Genomic DNA, 24,278 nt, shown 5'->3' on the forward strand with positions numbered 1-24,278 from the left:
GCAGCTTGAAATGAACAGTGAGTATTAAATACCTAAATATTAAAGTAGTTTGACTTATTGTTTTAATAAACTCAGAATGAAAAACTTGAACCCATATTCAACCATATGAAGAGTATTTTAATTTATTTAAATCAACCCATTTTGTTTTAAAGTGCAGCAAAACAAATAATAGTTTATAGCAAACAAATATTTTTTGCTCTTAAATACAAGGTGCCTTTATCATTGTACCTCCATCACGTCTTTTTTTTTTTTTTTTTTTAAGGACTTTGGCAATTCAAGCAAATTTAACTTCAGTGATAAAATACTAGATGTAATAGTCTTTTAGAGCAGCCTAGACATAACTGCTAAACACCATTTGCAAGGTTCTGAAAGCAGGTAATATAAATAAAATATTTGTGTGAGTGGATTATAAAAGAAAAGAAACTCCAAACTATATTTCTCAATGTAAGGCCTGAAATTCATAACAGAAATGTTTCATGACATCATTAGTCATGTGCATTAAATGATCAATGTACTGATTTCATTTGCAGAAATATCAGTCCCTTGTTGTTGGAGTTGCCCTAGATCCATAGCCTTTAACAGACTATCAAAAATGCTAAATTAAACAAAAAAAGGGGAAGTAATTTAGACTGTGAAGCAACATTCGTGTGAGAAAATCTGCTTTAAACTTTTAATAACTGTTACATATGTTTTGTGTCTTTTTGTTTTTACAGATTTCCTTTTTGCCTCCGGAGTGTTTCGTTATGGCAGCCTCCAGTGAACAATGACATCCTTTGACAAATATAGATGCCAAAAAGCCAGACGAAAACAGTGGCCTTGTTTCATTTTTACTGCAACACAGTGAAATGGTGCTCTTAAAGATTTGTTATTGACTCCTACTGGAAAAAACAAACTCCTGATCGGACATTTCTTCCCCAGCCCTTTCTTCCCCAGTGTTCTTATGGATGCTTGACACAGTGACATCATGTAGTAGGCCCTGAAGTGTTGTCATAATTAAGTTGCAATGGTTTTATACACTTCCCCATTTCCCAACAGCTTTCTGTCAGTTCTGCATTCTTTTTCCTGGGGCCTGATTTTCCCATGTTACTGGTTAGCAGATAGGCTTGTGGCCTCTTTTGTTCCAACCACCTATGAAAAACGTCAAAGAGCAGACGATCCATGCTATTTTCATGCACTCTGCATCATTATTACCACTCCCATCTACTTGGCACTGTTGGTAGCCTCTCTTCCTTTTGCTCTGATTGGCTTCTTGTTATGGTCCCCACTCCAGTCAGCCAGAAGGCCATATATCTACTCCAGACTAGAAGACAAGAACCATGCTAATGGAGCCACACTGCTCACTGAATGGAAGGCTGCAGGGAATGGGAAAAGCTTCTGCTTTGGCAGTGCCAATGTTTGCCTGCTGCCAGATTCTCTGGCAAGATTTAATAATGTTTTCAATACACAGGCTAGAGCTAAAGAGATTGGCCGGAGGATCCGAAATGGGGCAAGCAGACCACAGATCAAAATATATATAGATTCTCCTACCAACACATCCATCAGCGCAGCAAGTTTTAGCAGCTTGGTCTCCCCCCAGGGTGGAGATAGCACAAATCGTACTGTTAATGCTGGCATCAAAAGGACAACATCAATGGAGTATAAAGGAGACAATTCTGGCTCAAACAACAGTGAGGATAGTAGAGAAGATAAAGGTGGAGCTGGAGAGCCAAATGAGGGAGAAGAAAACTCTTGCATTGTCCGCATAAATGGAGAGGATAATGGCCACATGTCAGATGCAGAAACAGATACCATCAATGGCCAGGCTCATGCCAGTGGCCCAGCAGAACCCTCACTGGAAGGTGATGCAGAGATCTCAAAAACACCTAACCACAAACAGAAGGAAGGAGATTCTGGGAGTTTAGATAGCTACTCTGCCTCACGAGAGTCTTTAGTTAAAGTTCGCGTTGGAGATGGTACAGTGGACCAAAGCACTGTCAACAACAAGCTTCTCTACAAAGCTTCAATCATGAAGAAGACTTCAGTGCGGAAAAAGAAACATACAGATGAGACCTTTGATCATGAGATCTCTGCTTTCTTCCCTGCCAACTTGGACTTTCTGTGTTTGCAGGAGGTGTTTGACAAAAGAGCTGCAGAGAAATTGAAAGAGCAGCTTCATCACTATTTTGAATACATTGTCTACGATGTTGGGGTCTACAGTTGCCATGGCTGCTGTAGCTTTAAGTTTGTGAACAGTGGTCTACTTTTTGCCAGCCGCTATCCTGTTATGGATGCTGCCTATCACTGTTACCCCAATGGAAGAGGAACGGACTCCTTGGCTTCCAAGGGAGCCTTGTTTCTCAAGGTAAGAGCCTTTTTGAAGCCATAAATATTGACTCTATATATGTGGCAAGCTATAAAGTTACGTTATTTTCTCTCAGTCATTTCTGTTAGAGTTCAAAGAGGCAATATTCAGATCTAGATTACCTGATATAACCTACATATAGGTTTTGTGGCCTAGATACTGTGTTAAAGTGATGGATGTGCATGAAATAATGAGGGACTTTTGGAGGTAGAACTTGACTGTAGTTTCAAGTGTCAAAATTTGAAGTAGTTTGCATGAATTTTAGTTTATTTTTTTACAGAAATCTCTTCAATAAAATGCACAAATTCTAAGCTTCATAACAGGAGTACAGTACAATGGGCATTAGTGTTGGAAACCAGCTTATTATGCATGTTGTGTGTTTATGTGGGAATAAAAAGACAACCAAAAGTCTAAATGCCAGTAGAGTAACACTGAAAGAATCACAGTGAAATGATGAAATGTATGGGTATCCCTCTGTCTAGGTTGCAAAAGGATTGTTAAGGAGAGATGCGAAGAAGAGTAAACAAACAAACAAACAGTCTGGGACACTGGGGAGCACAGAACTTTTTTACTTTATTAACACAGTTTACTTAACTAATGGTAGTGAGAACCCCAGGAAGCCTGGGGTTATAAGTGTGTAAGTCATAGAAAGCAAAAGTGAAAGTCTGCATGCAATGATTTGCTTTTCCAAGACTAGTGGCTGTTCATGCTTAGTTCTTAGGAGAATCTGGCTGTGCTCTTCATAAACTGGAAAGCAGGCTCTTCTAATTTGTGATTAATCAAGAACCAAAACTTTGTGCAGAGATCCAAATATGTAGACCAAAACCTAGACAGATCTGAAAATCTCCTAGAATACTGGACTTCAGATTTTGTGATTTTGTCACAGTTTGGAATTGGTTTCACTAACTAAAACCTGAACTTCTTTCCTAATGCTAGGAAAATATATTAGGTGCTCAAATTATATGTACTTTCTAGCACATATGCTCATGAGTCCTCAACAAAAGTCATTAATAACTGTTAGAATCCAGATAGTTAATAAGGATTAGCAGGGGTTTTGTACCCACTGTTTGTAATTTGTAAACAAAGCAAAAAATTTTGGTATTGTGGCTTGCATAAAAAAAGCAGATATTAGAATTTGCAGTCTGATAATGGTTCAGTGTTTCACACACATTTGACATAAACAAAAGCCATAGCTGAATACGGGTTTCTAAAAATTGGGTTTAAACTTTCTATACTGTACTCTTATGTGTTTATAAACAGCTAAAGGGTTTTTTTTCAACATAAAGTGCTGCATGCAAAAAATTAATATGTGTTGTGCAGTATAAATATTACCAGGGTCACAAAAACTACCCTTCAACATATGTGTATATTGGGGATTAAGAGATTAAAAAAATCTGCTTTCAGCTGCCCATTGCTGAGTCATTGATTTTGCTACCCTGTTAGGCAGGCCGCAACGTCTCCATTTCTCTTGCAGAAAATTAAGCCTCTTTTCAAAATTCCACTGGGATGATGAACTTAATTATGGATTCAAGTTGTTAAATAATGTTACAGTTGAGCAGGGAATAGGGACCAATTATTATCAAGATTTGAAGATGACTACATTCTTTTAAATATGACAGAATTCTGGCCCAGCTACAAGACCATTTTTCCTAATGTCTGTGTCATTCTGACATACTGTACTTTATACCTAAAATATTTTTCATTCCCAGTTAAGCCTATCCTGATATGAAATGACTTTCTGTCTTAATTGTACATTAATTGATCATCGGTCCTTTCTTTCTTTGACAAAAAAAAAAAAGGTAGGAATGATCCTACTTTGAAACAAAGTAGGTTTGAAGGTTGTTTTTGTTGATGTGGTGCTTAATCAGCAACTGGGTGTGTGTGAAGTCTGAAGACAGAAGTTACAGTAAGTAAAAGCCTGGTTTGTTTTTGAAGTTAGTGAGAATAAATCCATTAACTTAAGGAGTCTTGAGGTCTTACACTGGGATAGCAGCAAGCTAGTAAAGTGTATCATAACTATGGTTGGAAGGTGTCATTCTAGCCAGTACTCTGCCATTCAAAATGGACATCTTCTATCGCTGCTTTTAGATACTTCTTTTACTGGCTCTTACAATATTTTATATGCATATAATGCAAGCCAATCCTACATTAAGAGTTTATCTTGGTGTGGTTTCAAAGATAGTAAGAGAGCCTTGCAGAACAAGAGTCTCCGAAGTGCTTTCCATTCAGCAGTGGCATGGAGTTAAGTCTCTCAATCCTATGCAGACTCTGTGTTTTTAAGTTCCTGGCTCTTGTGGAAAGCCTGGTGTTCCCATTTCTGAAGTAGAAAAGACACCAATTGAGTTTTGTTTAGGAAGTATACTTACGAAGACTGTTCCCCTTGCATAGCTTCCATTTCTGAGTAGAGGAGCGATTGCTCTCCATGTTGTTTTGGGGGTTTGGGGTTTTTTGGTTGTTTTTTTTTTGTTTGTTTGTTTTTTGTGTGGTTTTTTTTTTGTTTTTTAAGTTGTGAAAAGCAAGTGAGGGGAGAGGACTTGCATATTTTGAAAATGTGGATAAAGTCACTTAATATTTCCCCTCACTGGGAGGATGAAGCCTTTATTCAAACCTTTCTGAACCTCAGGAAAGACCCAACGTCCAAATTCAGAAGAATGTTCAGAGAAGGAAAGTGTTTCTCATTTAACAAGTACAGTTTGTCTCCTTACTACAAATGTAACTGCTAGGGAGATAAATTGAAGATCTCAGAACTGAACATTTAATGAACGTTGAATTATTTTGAACATAAAGGCAAAACTGTTTTGGGGGAGTTGTGTTACAAAACAGATCCCTGCTGCCAAGGTACAAGTGTTTCACACATTTTCTTCCTTTCAGAGTAGGTTCTGTTTCCAGTGAAGAGGAAGTGATTTTCCATTGCCCTCCTGTTCCCTGCCCTGCCTTCACCATCTAGATTGTAAAGTGCAGGTGGAGATTTGGAAGGATTTGAGAGACTTCCTTAGTCATACAGAATTATTTTAACTGAGAGACTTGCACAGCTCAAGGGTTATTATTAGTCATTAGTCAGTTATTAGTATTATTATTAGGTTGTTATTATTAGAAAGGTCAATATCAGCTTAGTAGAAGGAGAAACTAAAGCACAGGAGGGTAAAGTGATTTGATTGTGCCTTAACACCTGGGGCGTCACAACCAAGGAAAGAAGTTGGAAGTAAATTACAGAGGCTTTTAATGCTGCTTCATGCTACTGACTCCACGCTACCTAAGAGCTATTGGGAGACCTGTGCAAAGGGATTTTGCTAGCCTTGATCTGTTCTCTTCCTAAAGATGTCTGCCACAAAAGGTGCTGCTGCTGGCATTTTCCTGACAGAGATCACAGGCTGGTCCTTCCGTTTGTATGGGCTGATGCTTTCCAGGTCAGGATGAAGGCATGAGGATGACATGGTTGTGAGTAGTTATTGCATAAAGCCCATTTTCTCCGTAACTGGAGGACTAATTAACATTCAGCACTTTGATCTCTTCAAATTCTAGCAGCGTTTCTGTCTCCAATCTGAGGGTCTCATTGGGACGTAAGAGGGACACAGTCACAGAAAAAATAGCATATAAGAAGGGGGGAAATGTCACCTGCATCTAAGTGACAGTTTCATGTCTGAAGTGTTAAACCACTGTTCCTAGTTGCCACTAAAGACTCAGAGGAGAAGTTAGTAAATATATAAATCAGCCAATCCATTTTCATACTTTGACAGTCTGGGCCCTTGAGAGGCTCTGCCATGACTCTCTGTTCTAGCATTGCATTTCACATTAATTTAAAATGCCTAAGAAAAGAACTCTTGAGTCTGCTTTGTAGGTTTTATAACTCCAATTGTCTCTTACTGCTGCTCTGCTACAGATAGAGGAGGGAAGAGAGACTGACACAGATGCTGTCCCATGCTGGTGATTAAAAAGCTAACTTACATGTATCTGTATATAACATGATGCAGATTGCAGTGTTCTCAGTTAACTCTGCAGCTATTGGTTTGACACATACATAATTTTAATTCACAGTGGTTTTGACGAATTTAAAGGGAGTTTTAAGCTACACATCTGTTTCAGAAACTGGATGATGATTTTGCAGTCAAATCAAGTTTAAAAGGTATCAATGAGTGCTGAGCAGAAATTGTGTAATGCATTACCTGTTTGTGATAATTGGAAGGTTTCAAAATGTCAACATTCATCTTTAGATAGAGGGGTTAGTATGTAGCCTTAGTTACATGGTCTTTGAGGGATGCTGTGTAAGTTTTGGACAGTAGTGTAATAAAACCAGAAAATATCCTAAACTTGACCTGGTGAGTTACTGAATTGGAGAGCTTGTCTATGTATTTCCAGATGTATCAATCTAATAAAGACTGTCACTTCTGCTGACAAATTTTGCCTCTCTCTTACCCTTAAATTGAAATTGCTATAACTGTAACGTAAATCTAAGCCATACAAGACATGTAAATGCTTACTTAGGGGAGGGAGGTGAAGGAAAGAGGTATCATTCTCAAAATGGCTATTAACTGAGGAGAGGTTTTGGAGTGGTTTTCCTTCCACTGAGACTGGGAGATATGGAACTATGTTGCATAGAAGGCTATTCTTCCTACTGTTCTTAGTAAGAAATTATTCTGGTTTTTGGCATCTGCTGAGAGAGAGAACTTCAGAAAAAATAGGAATTGCTTAAAACACAGTATGTGAACATAGAGCAAAAGCAAAACTGCAGCCTGAAGTGGGTAGTTTGAACAGCTAATAGTATTCTAAAGAAAAAGGAAAAAATATGTCTTGCAGTTTTTGCTAAATTTCTGAAAGAACTTGTGTTTAATATTAATTCCTAAGCTTATTAACAGATTTACTTTTCAAATTCTCTGAAAATTAATGCTGTTCTCAGGAAGTACAGTAATTGTGCAGAGAACATGTTATTATTCATTGCTTTAAAGGAAACCTAGCAACCTTTGCTTTATGTGCAAAGCTGAACTTGTTTTCAAAAGAGCTGATACGGTGGTAACAGATGGTAGAAGGAGCAGTAGCTCTGATTGCAAAACTGCTTTGAAGCACAGTTTTTACTATTTGCTACTCTCAAGGTGCCTGCTTTGTATGATAAAATGAGGGTTCCCTGAATTAACCTCTCTGATCCTCCTTTTTGATATTACTGATGCAGATACATTTTGCTTGGGTAATTTAAGCTGTCTTTCCTGTCCCATGCCAACTTTTGTGTGTTGTGGCTGAGAGTGAAGGGGCAACTTCTGCTATGCAGAACGGGAGCTTTTTTAACTAAGGATTACACAGAAAAGGGGAATGGCTGTTTTCTGACCCCAGTAAAAGATCATCTAGAGCTTTCAGTGGTGAGATTTTCTTGTCCTTGATCAGTTGTCCAGTATCTGCAGTTATCCCAAGATGTATAAAAGAAATGTCTAGTGCTGTTCGTGAATTTGTTTAGGTAACTCTAAAGCTGTGCCATTTAAGTCAGGAGGGTTACCTAAACATTTTCCCCATGTTCAGTTGCTGCTATAAAATGTTAATGCAGGAATTGGATCAAGTCCAATAAACTGCCTGAGGCTGTTTTAAAAAAGAAAACAAAGACCCTACCATGGCACTGTACCATGTTCCTTCACTTTGATATAATTAATGTTATTAATCACAGTCTTTTTCCCCTTCATTAATGGGAACAAATTAAAACTGTTGTGCAGAGTGAAATACAGGTTTGAGAGAATGTTGAGTTGTGGGCTTTATCCTCTTCAGAAGAGGAACAGCCCTTCATTCATGGCACCAATTTACAGCCACTTTACCTCACATATAAGCTTAATGAAGCTTTGCCAAATAACTGATTCTCTGAGCTCATGGAACAGTAATTGTTGTCACGTGGCACGTGGGGAAAACCAGGATTCTGAAATAATCAAGTGCAAATGTGGCTAGAAAGAATTGCAGAGCACCAAAGAGAATTTTGAGCTGACCTCTATAACATTTTAAACTTATTTAATTTATTCAATATGCTTAAATAATATATTTATAATAATAAATTAGTAATTTAACTAATGCATCTTCTTTAGAAGCTGCTACATATCCCTGAAGGCAAAAGGCAGAGCTGTCAAAAGTACTAAAAATAAGATAGATCTTTTTACACAATGTCTAAGCTAACAAAAAAAAAACCCACTACAAAGAACAGGAATAAAATACATCTTTCTTGGAAGTTACCGCTAATCTAAGTAATCTCTGTGGGACAGAAATGCTTGAATTGTGAATGTGAGTAGTTGCAAGTTTTCCTTGGCATCTTCTCTTAACAGTAACAGGACTGGGGCACACAGTTTGACTGCCTATTCCCATCAGTTTCTTGGTGCCGACTCCCCTGTTTGTCTTGGAAAATTGCTCAAATGGAAAAAAATGTCCAGAAGGGGTTGATAATCTGGGAGATGTCAGAGAAGTTGTACTGGAAAGAAAGAGAAACTGTATTTTCCATTTCTTTCTCTTCTCTTCCTCACTCTATTGTTTGCTCATTATAATTACATAGGATGTCTATAATGATATTCCCACAGTAGTTGAAAAAGGGAGGTACAAACAGTGTATTGTTACTAGTATGTCTCAGAGCATCAAACCCAGGAAGTCTGAACCACGAGTGTGTGTGTGGAGATACCACTACTTGTGCATATACAGTTGCTTTATTTGGAGTAATTCAGTTGAATCTCATGCTCCTGTATTTTAATGGAGCTTCCCTTGAACTTAAACAATATTGGCTACATATGGTAAGATGAGTATTTCTGTGGGAGTAAGTCAGTGTTCCATCTACTGTGAAGTCTGTAGCCCTGCTCTTATTCTCTGTCTGGGGTGTTTTATTTCTAAGACAAACAGTAACTTGAGGCCCCTGCTTAGATGGTGCTCTTTACAAATGCAGTGTTCATGCTTTTGTTTTTAAGGAGAGAGGTTTTCAGCCTGGCTAGTTTTTCTTCATAATATGAACATCATTAGCTTGGTTCTTGGCATGACCGTAAATTTGTTTGCCGTAGAGCTATATACTTTGGAGACGTAGCCTCTTCAGAAGAATAATGTAGGAATCACTACTACAGTTCATATTTATGCCAATGGCAAAATTGATACCTTCACAGTCCACTAAGCTGATGCAGTGAATGGTTTTGCTCATTTACAGTCCAAGATGTGATTAAACCGTAATGGCTGAAGCTAGAGCTATTCTGTGTGGCATCCCATCTCCCTGAAGGAGTCTTAATGTTGCATTCAGATTATTTACCTTTCCCAGCTTTGGGTTTATTGGCTGCATGTAGATTGTGGGGTGATCAACTCCCTGGAGCAGTTTTTCCAGGAGCACACCAAAATTTTAGCTCTCTCTGGTCTACACACCTGGATTTGCTTCCCATGAAGGAAGAGGCAATGGCATATGCTTGGACGTGTATGTATACAAACCCTTCATACTGGAGGGTACACATTTAAGAAACTGTCTACTTTATTTAGGATTTTTTTGAATGGATTTTTTTGAATGGCTACCTCCTGGCAATGTGAAGCTTCTAGAAAATGTCACTAAAGGTAAAGTTCCCCTCATAACAAACCTTTTGTTTTTGTTCATTATTGGTCAGTCTTTGAAAATCTAGTTTGATTCTTTAATCAAGTGAGATTTCTCATGTATGGCACGGCCCAAATTTTTACGCCCTAAAGAACATTTCCTTCCAAGTAGCTGATGATCTATTAACACAGCAATGACATATTTGAAGCTGGTTTTTAAGCTGGTATTGAAATACCCCTGGTATTTAGGTAGCATTTCCCTGGTTTTTGCTTGAAGTATCTGTTGATGGTTTTCTTGACATCCAGATGTAATAGAACTGTTTTGCACTGCTGGGACAGATGTGTGTAAATATAAACAGTTAAAGACAAGATACTTGTCATGTTTGCAGCTTTGTATACATATTATACTAGAATGTGATAAACATGAGATGCGCAAGATTTTCCAGTTAGCTCAGAAAATTCCCATGATAGCAAGTAATGTAACTGAATTTAAAGTTATTTTGTTCACTCTAGCTCTAAAATCTCAACTATTGCTACTCGTTACATTTTTTTTTTCTTGTCAACAAGAATCTTTCTGCCATAGCCCTGCTGGCTTGATTTCTTTCATGAGCACTGTTTATTACCTGATACCAGTCTAATTAGAGGACATACTACTCCTTGGTCCACATAGGACAAGTTTTTAATACACAACTATAGGAATATACACAATTTTGCATACTATGGCACAGTATCAGCATGGTCTTTCCAACAGCTTGTACTAATGTGCTACGGCATAGAGATGAAATCTTTTAATAAAAAGTACTTGATGTCAAGTACTTTTGTATACTTGACACAGTCAGTCCTCTGAAAATAAAAATTCAGAGCTGTCAGTTTTGCACTTATTTAATTTACAGGCAGGGGACAAATGTAAATATGTAGCAGTAGAAACTGGCATTTTGAATTCCAAATACAACCATAGTAGGCCTTCCCCTTTACGGAAAAAAGCCTCTTTCTCATCTGTAATGAGCTTCTTATGCTCCCCACCACTACCAACAGCTAACAAAGTGTAATGTTCAGTGGTGTAACAGGGATCCGAATCCACTCCTAGCTTCCAAATGTTTGACTAGTTTGATTACTTAACCTTTGCAAATGTACTGAGAAGTGGAATATATTTTGCATATTTCTGCATAATGTTGAAAAATATTAATTTGTTTCTGTCAACATTATATCATTGGGACACTTTATTAAACCACAAATATGCTCTCTCTGTTTTAATTTTACCTCTAGGTAACATTAGAATTTAACAGGATATCACATACAACTTTTTCCTCTTGTAATTATTATGCTAATTTAAAGCACTGGGAACTTATAAATGTATTTAGATGTTACCTTCCTATAAATTTCTATAGACATAGAAGAGTAGTCCATGACGCAACTAAGACTATACAATGATTTTTTTTATAAAGCAGTATCTGAAGTAGTTCCCTATAGAAGGGTAATTCAATGGACGTGTTATTGATACAGAGCTACTAATGTAGAACAGTTGAGGTGAACTTAAGTCAGGCTTATGGTGAAGCAGCCACTCTGGCTTATCTGCTTACATATATTTTCTTTTAAAATGTGAATTTAGAAGTTTCTTCTGTATGAAGCAGCAAAAATTATATTTGTGAAGCACTGACTTGGTTTGGTGGAAGTGGAACTTTTCTGCCAAGATCCACGTTGCAGGCTGAAATGAACGCTCAGTGTTGTCTTCCCACAGGACTGCCACGTAGCTACTCAGGCCAAGTCACCACAATATAATATACCCTTGAAAATGGAACACTCTAAAAGTAGCTACTGTATTTGGCCACACAAAGGAATGTTTTTATGCAGAATTATAGGGCTTGTAATATTCCAGAGGTCAAGTAGTTTTCCTGTCTGCACATCCCATAGTCCCTGTCCATCTGTGAAATACCAAATTAGACCGAATAATCAGATTTTCCTTCCTATTTTATTTCAGACCATATTTAATATACTAGTGCTTCTACTGTGGCTGGGAATTGACTAGGAGGCTGCAAGAATATTTATTTTCTGTCCTAGTAGTTGTCACAAATATTTGCCTCCATGATGATTATACTCAAAATGACTCTGCTTGGCCATTTACATTAATAGTGCCACTCAAAAAAAACCCCAAACAAACCAACCCCAAAAGTCAAAAAAGTTGGAGGAAAACGTGAAATCTGGGAGACAAGCTGCTTTGGATGTACTTCCATGCTGGCACTTTCCATGGGAATTTTAATTATGTTAATGTCTTCAGATGTTGCTTTTGAGCTTTATTTTATTTTATTTTATTTTATTTTATTTTTTTAAATTAGCAAAGTGTTTATGAAAGCCCCTTTCCTTTTCCCCTCAGGGGTGGGTGTAAAGCAGCCAATGTTCCTAGCAAGTGCGGAGCCCTAGGGCACTGTCCCCCTGTGGTGGCAACCCCGAGGGGCATTTGTTGCACTCACCCACATGCATATAGCAGCAGTCAGTCTTTCTTCTAGGCCATTTCTTGTCATTCTTTGAGAGCGAAAGATCATGAGTCTGTTTCAGTATAGATCTGTGCACACAGGGACACTGTATGATACATATTTATTTATGATTAATGGAAACGAGTGTGAGCCTATGCATAAATTGGTTGATGAGGCCTTGTCAGGCACTCCATTAAGGCTGCACAGGAAATTCTAAAGCCAATTTGAGTTGACTTCGTTTTCTCAACTGACTGTAATTTATGTTTGGATGTTCAGCTTTTAGACTTAAATCTTTTATGCTTTTTGGATAGAGACACTGAAAATGATTCCATCTGCTTTAGTCAATAAGAGGATTATAAGCAGCACATTCTTGCTATAAGGCAGAAAACTTTATGCACAGTATTTTCAGTGTGGTTGCAGTAGATGGCATTGAAAGATATACGACATGCACACTTTTTCTCTGCAGCAGGAGACACTGCAAATTTGCAAACTAGTAGAGACTTTACAATATAGTTTTCAGCATTGAAGAGAAAATCTGATTTTGAGTTATTAAGTTGGAAAATGTAATACATACACCTGCCTGCCGTAGATAGTAAAGGATATAAACTAATGATTTTCCACTTCTCTATCGGAATGGCATACATTGCATAAGAAACTTGGAGAGAACGCTCCTTTTAATTCACCCGTGACACTGTGATACATTCAGACCAAGGCAGCCTGAGGGAGGAAGAAAGAGGTCTGTGTAGCGAAGCTGCTGCAGTAGTCACTAACAGGCATCCAGTGGATCAGCATATCCTTTGAGACTCTGCTGCAGTCTTGTGAGTTTAGGAGAATCCTCTGGCTTCTTAGGGGTAGATCCACCAGTGACTGCCATGTATTTTCCTTGTCTTCCTCTGCCTTCACCCTCCCTGAAGCAGTTTAACTGTGTGGGAACAGCAATAAGAACACCATCAATATCCATTTGGAAAACTGTCTAAAAGAGGACTGAACAGACCGAGGACAGAATAATGCAAGTCATATATTACACAGTTTTCTAGCTGGAAAAAACCCTGAAAGTTAAAAAGGCATTGTTGAGTACAAATCACTGCTAAATTCACTTACTGCAGAGCTGACTTTCCAGTTACCAAATGAATCAGATGGCTCTTGGACAGCTGAAAAACAAGAAAACCAACCAAGCTGACAAAACTGTGTCTGTATGAAATGGAGCTCCGCTTGTTATTTAGAGGTGTCAGATGAAATCTGAGCCTAGCCTTGTGAAGGAGAGTCACCCATGGTTTTGTTTTCTGAGCCCTGGCTACAGCTTTCCTCTGTGGGCATTTTTTTTCATAGTCCATGCAGTGTTGCCACGTTAATTATCAACAGGAAAACCATATACTCAAACTAGTCTCTTGCCTCAATCCAAATCTTGATCCTCAAATCCTTGGGAGTTTTGATTTGCAGCTGCAGAAGTCCTGAACTGCCAAAATGTTCAATAGGGTTGAAAACCTAAACCAGAACTTGATTCTAATTTGCTTGTGTGTTCACCACCAAAGATATTTTTAAGTAGAATATGATATAGATGAGGAATTATACTACATACCAGCTTCCCTGGAAGCCCTGCCTCTTCTGTGTGTAAGAGCAGGGGTGCATGTTGTGTTTTCATCTGGTGGATGGACATGGGGACTGCTGCTGTGAGCTGAAGAATGTAAAAACTTCGCTGAGACATAGCAAAAATCCCCAATACCTTTGTAGAAGAATGTGAAAAATCCATCAAAGTCCAAAACTTGCTGTGGAATGGAGAAAACATGGTCAAAACCAATATTCATTTCACATTTCATCATTTTCCCTAGACTTCTTTTGGCATTTTTTTCTTCTGCATTCTAGTCTTAACACAGATATCAAGAATTAGACTGCTAATAATATTAGTATTATATGGGACTTCAGTGGTGGGCCTGAATCTCGCATATAAACAAGAGCTGTGATGCAAAAGAGTGGCGACACAACTGGGACAGAGAACAAATGGGATTGCAAAGAGCAGGAGAAAGTAAAATTTTTGTGTGTGTTGGAGATCAAAATCGAAACATTGAAGCAGTGGTGATCAGGAAGAAGTCAGCGTGCTAGCAGCAAGTCGGACCCAGTAAACCCCAGTGCGTGTCTCTGGTGCTCTTTTGTGTGTGTGTGTTTTCAAGATGGAGCTAGATGGTAAGACTGGTGAAAAAGGCCAATATTGTGTACAAAGGCTGCACAATCAGGGTTGGAAGTGGAGTTGTATGAGCTCTTCCATTAATCACCTTTTTATTTCTTCCTTCCCTTCCAGGTGCAAGTGGGAAGTACACCTCAGGACCAAAGAATTGTGGGATACATTTCCTGCACTCACTTGCAAGCTATTGCAGGTACTGTCCAAATTTGCCTGTCTTAGTTTTGCACTGTTTCTAGGCCTGTGGTGGTATTTTTGTGCAAAAGTAGCAAGCATTGCTCCTTCGGTAGTTCTGACAAAGTGCAGTGTGCATAGCAAATAGTAGTGAAACAGCCAAGAATGAGGGATAAACAATTATATCGCCCAACTTTTACATTTTCAGTTTCAGAGTAATTAAGTCTTATAGGACACAAACAAAAAATATCCCTTGAGACCTTTCCTTCTCTTTGCTCCCTCTTAACCAAATACTGTTATTTTAGCAAATAAATTACTGTCATCATTACTCAACAGCATTTAACAGCCCATGCTGTGAGGATTGTCATATAAACTAAAATTTCTTTGTACCTAACTCGGGCATTATCAGAAGATACCAGTTAGGACAGTTTTTCCATCAGAAATCAGCACCTGGAATAAGCCCAAATTCTCTGGTTTTTTGACTTGCAAATTTCATACATAAATGGCTAGCAAGTTAATAAACTCATTGAAAAATTCTCTTGGTCATGTTTAAAAGCAGTTCCACTATTACATTTACTACAGCATGCTCTGTGTCTTTTGTTTCATGAAACAATATTTTCTAAGGTTGTTAAAGATAAGTAAAACACAGAAACTCTTAGCAGGGAATGGAAGGCTTTTTTTTCCTTTTTTTTTTTTTTTTAACTTTTCACTGAATTATCTTAAAAAAGAATGAGATGTTCTTTAATAGCAGATTTCTGTGTCTGTGAGATATGTGGACTCCACTGCTTCCCATAACCAGGCTGGAATTTCATGTAGCTCTGTCAGGTTGTGGTGGAGCCTGTTCCTCCTCAACCATCTTATGACCTTTTATGACTTTTTTTATGATAGTATCTCAACACTCAGCTCTTCTTTTTAAGATTAATATTCAGAACAAGACTGAGCTAGATGGGTGGCCTCATCTCCATTTTACAACCCAAGTCCAGAAAGCAAGGGGAAGAAGAGTTAGTAACTTCTGGTCGTTTTATTCCATTTTTAGTGTTCTGATGCATACATTTTGAAATCAAGACGCTTCACCATTTTAGCTGTTCGCCTGAACACTCATCAATTAAAATTGACAAATAATTGAAATTCTTGGAGATGTCTATGGAAAATATTCCATGTATATCTCCGATCTTTTGCATCAAAACTATCAGCTCTATACTTAGAATAGGTGTAGTAATAAAATAAAAGCCAAATCTACAAGCATTTTCATTGTGCAAGATCAGAATTTAATTTAGCCAGGGGGGTTGATATCCTTAGTTTTACTTGATGCAACTGCAATTCTTGTGCTCCTGAGGGCTGGAGAGCATGGCATAGCCCTCTTAGACTGCCTGAAGACAGCATGTATGCTGCAGACTGAGACAAGACAGTCAAGCATTATAAAAGGTAGAACTTTGAACCCATGTGCTACAGCATGTCTAGGTTAACCCAGTTGGGCAGCTAGCATTCATTCTACTTTGTCAGTGCTTCAGTTGCAGAGAGACTGACTTGGGAACAAAACTGCCAGTCCCTGAAGTACATTAGAGAGACTGGATAGTGCTAAGGAAGATTCATGAATTTTTCAGCTACATTTTAACAATGTAACATCCTTCTCTGGTTTTCTATTTTTAACTCTGGAATTATGATGATGTACTGTGAGATTGCTGATGTGGAGCTGAAATTTGTTGCTGTTCTAGTTTAGGTTATAAACCTCCATTTTTAGTCCTGTTCCTTTTTACTATCTAGTAATCTGTTCTCAGTTAGTCTTTGATAACCACATTGTGAAATCCCTAAAATATTAAAGAGGAAGAGGGGAGAGGGAAGAAGAATGGGGAAGTAATTTCTATTTTCAAAGTCAGCCTAAAGCTCCTTCAAGAGTAGAACGCAACCTTTCATCTTCCTACTTACGTTCTTGCTTTGTATTTTTAGGCTTATGTGGTTCAAGCTACATTCCAAATAGAGCAGACAATGATTTAAGAGTCTAACTGTCCTTTGATATATCACATTAGTTTATGTAATGAAATGGAAAACTAAAGTTCATAAGTTTGGCAGAGCTGTGCTTTCTGATTTGTATCATCTGATTCATAACATCTCACACATTTAAAAAATTATCCAAAAACCAGTTCAACCATGTAAATATGTGGTATCTATAAAAACAAGCACTGTTTAAAAGGTTAGCCATTTAAATCAGCTTGTCATACATGGCTGAGCGCAGTTTGGCTTCCTTGGCTTCCCTTCTAGGATACATAAACTTACACTTAAGAGTTCTGATACTTGTGTAAGTATAAAATGAAGGGATCCAACTGCTTATGGTCAGGGATGAACTACTAATGCTTTTTTCAAGAGATGTGCTGGCTGAACTCTGTTCTGAGCAATTACTATTTTTTCAGACCTGACATTCACCTTTTTCAATAAACCTTTAGAATTAGATGTAGCTTATCCTCTCAATTCTCTACCTATTACTGAATGGTGCTCTGAAGCAGTTCTTCACTTCCACTGTGGCAACAGCTGCATTTCAGTGACAAATGAAGGGATCCTTTAATGAGACTTGAATGTAATTCTTTTCCAAGGGGCTGTTAAGTTTACATGGTTCTTTTATGTCTTTCAATTAGTCAGTGATTAATGTTCTGGACAGGTTTTGCTGCCTAGAATCCACCCAAGTCCCTTTGAGTCATGCCATTTCAGACACCCTGCCAAGCCATCAAAACAGAGTAAGCCTGAAGTTCTTCCAGCCCAGGTCTAGATGATGTAGCGTGCTGGATGCTGTCTCATAATCTCATTCCCATCCCTGCTTTGCATTTAGTGTGAATTGAGTCATTAGCAGTACAGGTACTGGCAACACTAGCACCAGTTTCAGATTCCACAAGCCTACACAGAGCTTAAGCAGACCTCGGCTCAGGACTGAGAGATCCCTCAGAGTTTGAAATTCTGACCATGCAATCAGGAGTAACTTCAGTGCTGAGCATCCTTAGGCAGTGATTCCACATATGTTTCTGAAATAATAAAGCTGGTGTACCCATACCATGGCAGCTTGCCCTTGCCCCTTCCTCTCAGTTGTGCTAACACAGCTGTTGTAGGTTGTGTTGCACTTGACTAGGGACCTGACCTAGCTGACAAGTAACCCAGCAGAATAAGAGGGGTTTTATTGGTTGGGTTTTTTTTGGACAGTTTGTTTTTATTTTGTTTTCCCAGCGTATCCTGGATGAAGTATGTTACAAGTGTAGGAGTCTGCTTAATCTGTCACACAGCCTGCCTCATGGCTAAACTGAAGCCTTTGGCTGTGACTTGGAAACAATTTTTTCTTTTGACTAGGCTTTACATCCTACACTTCAGAAGCTTTTTTTGCTCATCTTCCCCAGGTTCCCTGCCAATATATCCCATAGCGCTTATCAGTGCTGAGAACTCTGGTTTTACAAACCTCCACTGGATCTTTTAATTTCCTCTGACTAGGCCTGTCAACTGCTTTGCTCAGGCAGCACAGTGCTCCTTCTAACATCTTTCAGAGTAGGACAAAACAGTCTTCCTCAGTGTATAGTACCTACCTGCAGTTCTAACTAAAGCTACGATTTCACTTAAGCATTTCTAAAGTGAATGGAAAGGGCAAGTATGATTATCCAGTAATGAACAAAGGTGAAGTATTTATTTATGCTGGTTGAGGTTTCCCACGCTACCCTTTCACCCTTCCACAAAATTTGAAGCTGAAGGGAACTTGCAAAGAATTCGGAAATGCTGACTGCAGGAACCGGTCACAACACAATTACTTGCATTTTTCCAGGCCAGTTACCGAGGAAAAGAGTGTAGAGCAATTAGCACAAACCTGTATTCTCTGGTTAATCACTGGTGGCAGTCAGTCAGATCAGTGATTCTATCTGAATGTTTAATTAGAGCTGAAGGCTGGAAGAAGTCGTTGAATGTTAGTTTGGGGAGTTACTACCTAGTTCTCTTCTGTTAATATTTATTGATGCTATTTCACTTCAGCAGAAGTTTCTGAAATGTCTGCTCCCCTGATAGTTCTGGATTCAGGTTTGGCTTCTCCTGTAGTTAGGTGTCTGATTAGTTCAGTTATCTCAGTCTCCAAAGCTCTTGCTCATTGGGAGCTGCTAAGACTGAGTCTCACTAGTAACTTTTGCATACAGATACACGCAGTACCTGCTGTGTAGCTGCAGTAAGCTGGGTACCATTAGCTTAATATTAATCTCAGAAAACAGTAATATTCAAGTTGCATTACAGGATCCCATCTTTTGTTATGGAAATGTAGCTCACAGTTCATTGCACACACTCCACATAGTGTACTGAAGTGCAATTACTTCTATGACCTCTAGTGGGGATAATCAGACATGCCAGACTGTCACAAGTTCTACACTTTTTCTAAAAAGAAATGGAAGTCATCTGTTTCTACAGTTCCAAGACTACTATTTTTCTGTAGAGCTCTGAGGTTATCTGGTGTACAGTGCTGCTACAAAGGCTCAGCATTCTTACCGAGGGAGATGGATGTCACTATGCAGTTAATGCTTTTTTTTAATAATAGCAATGCATGTTACCAGACACCTTTCACAATATCCTCCTAGAATGTTTCTGCCTGTGTTTTGTTTTTCTCAAGGGTTTTCTGGTTTGGAGAATTTTACCTTTGTGTGTTTCAGTTCAGTGGGTTTGCTATGTTCTTCACGCTGGTCTATGACAGGTTGCTGCCTGAGTTTTATGCTTGTATCATAATGGCTGCGTTATTTTATCACTTGTCCTAATGAAGCCATGCTAGAGGGATAATTCACAGCAAATGCAAAAAAAACCTGACAGTTCAGGGATGTAAACCCCAACATCTTAGACAATTAAGCAATTTATATAATAGGGACTTTGTGGGGAGCAAGACAAGTTACTGCATTCTTGTCAACAAGCACCATGCTTAAAAGTTATGAGGAAACAAAGGCAGCCCAGAAGAAAGTACTGGCCCAAGGAGATGAGATAGGATATAAAGATTCAGATGCTGCAGAAGGAGGACAGTCCATGAATTTGAATAAGCTTCACCAGGAATGAGAAAGCTGGGACTGTTCTGCTTCAGAAGAAGGCTCAGGAAGGATCTTATCAAAGTGTGTAAATAACTGATGGGGGGGGTTTAAGGAAGATGGAGGCAGACTCTCCTCAGTGGTGCTCAGTGACAGGATGAGAGGCAATGGGCACGAACTGAAATGCAAGAAATCCCATTTAAAAAGGAAAATGCTTTTTATTGCAAGGGTGACTAAGCACTGGAACAGGTTACCTAGAGGTTATGGAGTCTCCAACCATGGAGATATTCAAAGCCTGACTGGACATGGCCCTGGGCAACCTGCTGTAGGTGACCCCACTTGAGCAGAGGGGTTGGACTAGATGGTCTCCAGAAGTTCCTTTCAAGCTCATGCTTTCTCTGTATCTGTAATGTCGTCTGTATCTTTAGTTAAGCAGAATGTATACGTTAGTCACGCACACCTTTTGTGGTTAGTGTCACCTGCTCCAGGCTCTATTTATTCCATGTGACCTATTTCTTGTGCTTTTGTCTAGCTACATCTTCACTGTAGGGCTTTCTTGTGCTGTTGTAGCAAGGGGTTTTCCCGAGAATACATTGGGTCTGGATTTGTGTCAAGCTGTGTGATTAGGGTACTATGTGAACTTGAGGTACAAGTAACTAGAAACTGTAGGTTAGGGAATAGATCCAGGAAGCACTTTCATATTACAGCCCAACTGGTAGAGATTTGTTGGGAATAACACAAGTGGAATTATTTGCTGTTGGAATTACCAGTCTGAAGAGATTAGTCACTGTCAGAACCTACTTAAAGCTCTCTCTTTCCCTGGTCATGTTCTTTTCAATATTTCTTTTAATTATTTAAGGTTGTATCAAATCATGCTTGATTGAACATTTCTGATTCGGTCTGTATTTAACTGTTGTTTTAACACCCCCTCCATCACCACCCCCTGCAGTGTTCTTGAAAATCCAACCCTTCACAGGTTAAGAGTGTGGTAGGAAAGTGAAGTTCTAAGACCGAAAGTTTGTCTGTATGCTGACGTGGTTATAGTGTGCTGCGGAGTTCACATTTTAATAAACAGTGCAGGTGGCAGGTGGAGTTGAGACGAGTGATTAACAAGCTGTGAGGATGTGGACTTAAATATTGACAGTGGCCACTGAAAGCAGCTTTGGACATACATAACTGATGTTTCTAATTGTCTTGTACACCTTTAACAGCTAGCACAAAGTAGTAAATTAGGTTAAAATAAAACTGTAGTCAGACTAAGTAATTTTGGGGTTGCTGCTTTTCCTTCTGATTGTGGCATTTGAAAACAAATCTTTTATTTTGAAGAAAAGTAATGTTCTGACTTGACGTATCATTTCAAGTCCTAAGCAAAATTATAACCGTTAACTATAGGTACAGTGAAAACAAAAGGAAAGGAAAGACAATGTGGTAAACAATTGTTTCTAGAATGTGTCTCTTCCTGCTCCTTTCCCTGTATCAAGCTTTTGCTGTAATCATTTTAAGAGAGCCAGTAATTAATTTTTCTTAGCCTTCATGTCACCTAATATGCTTGAAATTGTGTGGTTAGTTGCTATAATTAAAGAGCTGTTTTGTGTGTCAGATGGTTTCACAAACAAAAAATATTTGGCAATCACTTTCATATCACTCCTATAGAACAGGGGCACATCCTCAGCACATGCAGCCTAGTGTAACTTTCCTGCAACTGGTGAAAAGGATCCGGTTCTTTATTTCTGAAGTACTGCCTACCTAAAACTTTATCTACGCATACCTTTTTAAATATGAAAAAAGTACTTCCGATTTAGGCATTCTTAACTGAGCACAAATAGAACCCTTCATTGGATGGACTACTACAGTATGAGTAAGTTGGATTTACCATTGATGTATATTTACTAATAATGCTTGAAAGTTAAATTTTTCATGTTTAAAAATTAGAAAGCAAAGCGAAGAAAGATGAAGTGGTTTACCCCAGAACATGCTGTCCAGTTTTGTCTGAAGTAGGATTTTAACTCTGAACTCCTGATTATAAATGTAGTGCATCAGATCATCTTCCTCCTGTGGCTGGAAACGTCACCATTTTGGCTGGTTGTCTGCAGCACAGATGCCTTGTCTTATTTCTTCAGATGTATCTAGTGTGATTGATTTCAGAAGGAGATATTTAAATCACCAAAAAGCATGGTTCCTAATGAACTTCATAGCGCTTAGCCCATTATGTACTGAGTATACTATTAGCCACACCTTTTTTTTTATCTTGCACCCTTTTTTTCAAGATGTCTAGCAACAGCTTAGCAACTAATAGGTTGCTGAGTAACATGCTAAAAGGAGGTCTTATTTCTTGTTTCAGTTGTTCGTTTGTCTGTTTGCTACAGGAGATACTACTGTTCGATGTGAGCAACTGGATATGCTTCAAGATTGGCTGTCTGAATTCAGAAAATCTACCTCCTCCTCCAGTACAGCCAATCCAGAGGAGCTGGTGGCTTTTGATGTAATCTGTGGAGATCTCAACTTCGATAACTGCTCCTCTGGTAAGACAAGGTTTTCCTTTTCCTGGTGTCTACCTATTCCAAAAAGGAGTAGGAAAGTTCTTGATTCTTGTGGGTTATAGCAGTATACTCATTTGTGACTGGCTTTTGGAAGGAAAGACTTAATTGCTACAGATACTTCTAAAATGGGTACTAGCCTTGAGATGAGCCAAAGAGAGTAGTTCATACTTAGGAGCTCTGCTGAGTTACTAAGCATGATGGTTTTTAAGGCACAAGGGGCAGTAATTTGTGACTTGTGGTAGCATAATGAGGACAGATTTAGTGGTTTAGCTTTACTTGCATTAGGTAGACACCTATTGTCCTACAATTTTAGTTACTAATGAAAGACATGTATGTTATATGGGATTTTTGTGGAGAAAAAGTAGTAAATTCATGCAGTTAAAAATAATTTGATAGTGCATATACACAGACAGAGGAGATTAATGCTGCAGAGAGAACTAAACATTGCTGAATCAGTCTTGGAAAAAAATAACTGCTGCTGTGTACTTCTGGTTTTTAAATTTTAATAAATTTTTAATTATTTTTTTTTTCTGTATTTGGATGCTGAGGGTACTAGAAAAAGAACTCCACAAAATCTTAATTAAAGGGTGGTGAGTTCACAGAGATGGTAGCCTTTTCCAAACATAATTATGCTCTGTTAACAGTTAAATTGCCAACATAGAGTGCAGACCATTGTGTTTGTGTATCCTCTCTGCCTCCCTGCTTGGTACAGCTCAGGCATCCAGCAGAGCTCCTTGGTGGCTTTACACAACAGCAATCAACTCTGCTGGCTTGGAGCTGGCAAATGGATCAGTGGCACCCAGTGGCCAGCTTCCCCTGCCAGGCTGATGGCTAAAAGGCCTTTTGCATGACTGGGCCAGAACGGAAGTACTGAGATAGAAAGAGCACAAGGCAGGTACACTGAAGGGGGGCTCATCAGAGGGCTTTCGTCTGTGCTGTGTTACCAGGGAGATGTGCGGTGTGCAGGTGAGCTCAGGCTGCAGCACTGAAAGTGGGATTGAGCAATTCAGACCAGAGTTTGTGGATTAACAGGTGAATTTGTGAAAAGCATCTAGTGTGAATTCTGTAGTCTTCATAAGAAGTCTAGGTAACTGAGCCCAAGAGCAACAACTGTACCAAAAATAATTTTAAGAAACAAAAAGCAAGCATTGTCTGATCTCAGAAATAATCAGTGTTCTCTAGTCTCATGACTTGTACCAGACACTTGTAATGGAAGATTTTAGCAAAGCTGGAGAAACGTTTTAATTGGGTAGAAAAGACCATCAACCCAAAACACAGCCCTTCTGTTGTTCATTTCTAGCTAATACGTACAAAAAATAAGTCACAACTATGTGGTTCCAAGTAAACTCAGAATGGTCCGAGAAGGTGCTGGCAAGTGCTCTGAGTGGTCAAAGAATCTGTTACGCACTGTAGAGGTGAACAGTTAAGTGGTAATGGCTACAGAATACTGTAGTTAAACAAACACGTATTAGGATAAAATATAAACAGTAGCAGTGGTAGTGAGATTTTTAGGGAAGGAAGGAAGAAATGTGGTCAATAACAGTTCTTCAGCTAGCCAAGCTGCTACACAGACGGGCTGAGGAAGCAATTGCAGCAGTCCCAATGAAGGGAGGCAGAAGCTGGGGGATACAAATGGACACATCTGCCATTTGGCTGTTTCACTTGCAATATTGTTGGATGGATGGAGTGGCCTGGACGCAAAGGTGCCCATCAAGGAAATAAACAATCTGCTGCACACCAAAGGAGAGACTGCCCAGTCAGATTGCAAATCAGAAGTGAGTGGGGTTCTGCAACATGAGGAGAGAGAGAGACGGGAGTGAAGCTGTGAGGCAGAACACCCGGTCAGTATTCTCTACCTGAGAAGTTCTGGCACTCTAACCAAGATCTTGCACAAGAAGCACAGAGCATAATTAATGCTGTTGTGACCTGTCTTCTTAAAGAAAAAGTAAACACAACTATTTGCTTTTGCAAATAATAGTTGCAAACATTGCAACTACTACTAAAGAGGAGTGAAAAGCATGTTATAAAATCCATTTTATTTTTGCT

General features: G+C 38.8%; 1 protein-coding gene across 1 annotated transcript in view; it reads left to right on the forward strand.

Moving 5' to 3' along the window:
- Positions 1-1,003: 1,003 nt before the first annotated feature.
- Positions 1,004-24,278, forward strand: part of SMPD3 (sphingomyelin phosphodiesterase 3) — a 35,409-nt gene continuing 12,134 nt past the window's right edge. The window contains exons 1-3 of the mRNA XM_075040332.1: positions 1,004-2,341; positions 14,621-14,696; positions 22,059-22,214. Of these exons, the coding sequence (XP_074896433.1) occupies positions 1,004-2,341; positions 14,621-14,696; positions 22,059-22,214 (1,570 nt within the window). The remainder of the gene's footprint in view (positions 2,342-14,620; positions 14,697-22,058; positions 22,215-24,278) is intronic.

The sequence above is a fragment of the Buteo buteo genome, chromosome 11, assembly GCF_964188355.1.
Source record: "Buteo buteo chromosome 11, bButBut1.hap1.1, whole genome shotgun sequence".
NCBI lineage: Eukaryota > Metazoa > Chordata > Aves > Accipitriformes > Accipitridae > Buteo > Buteo buteo.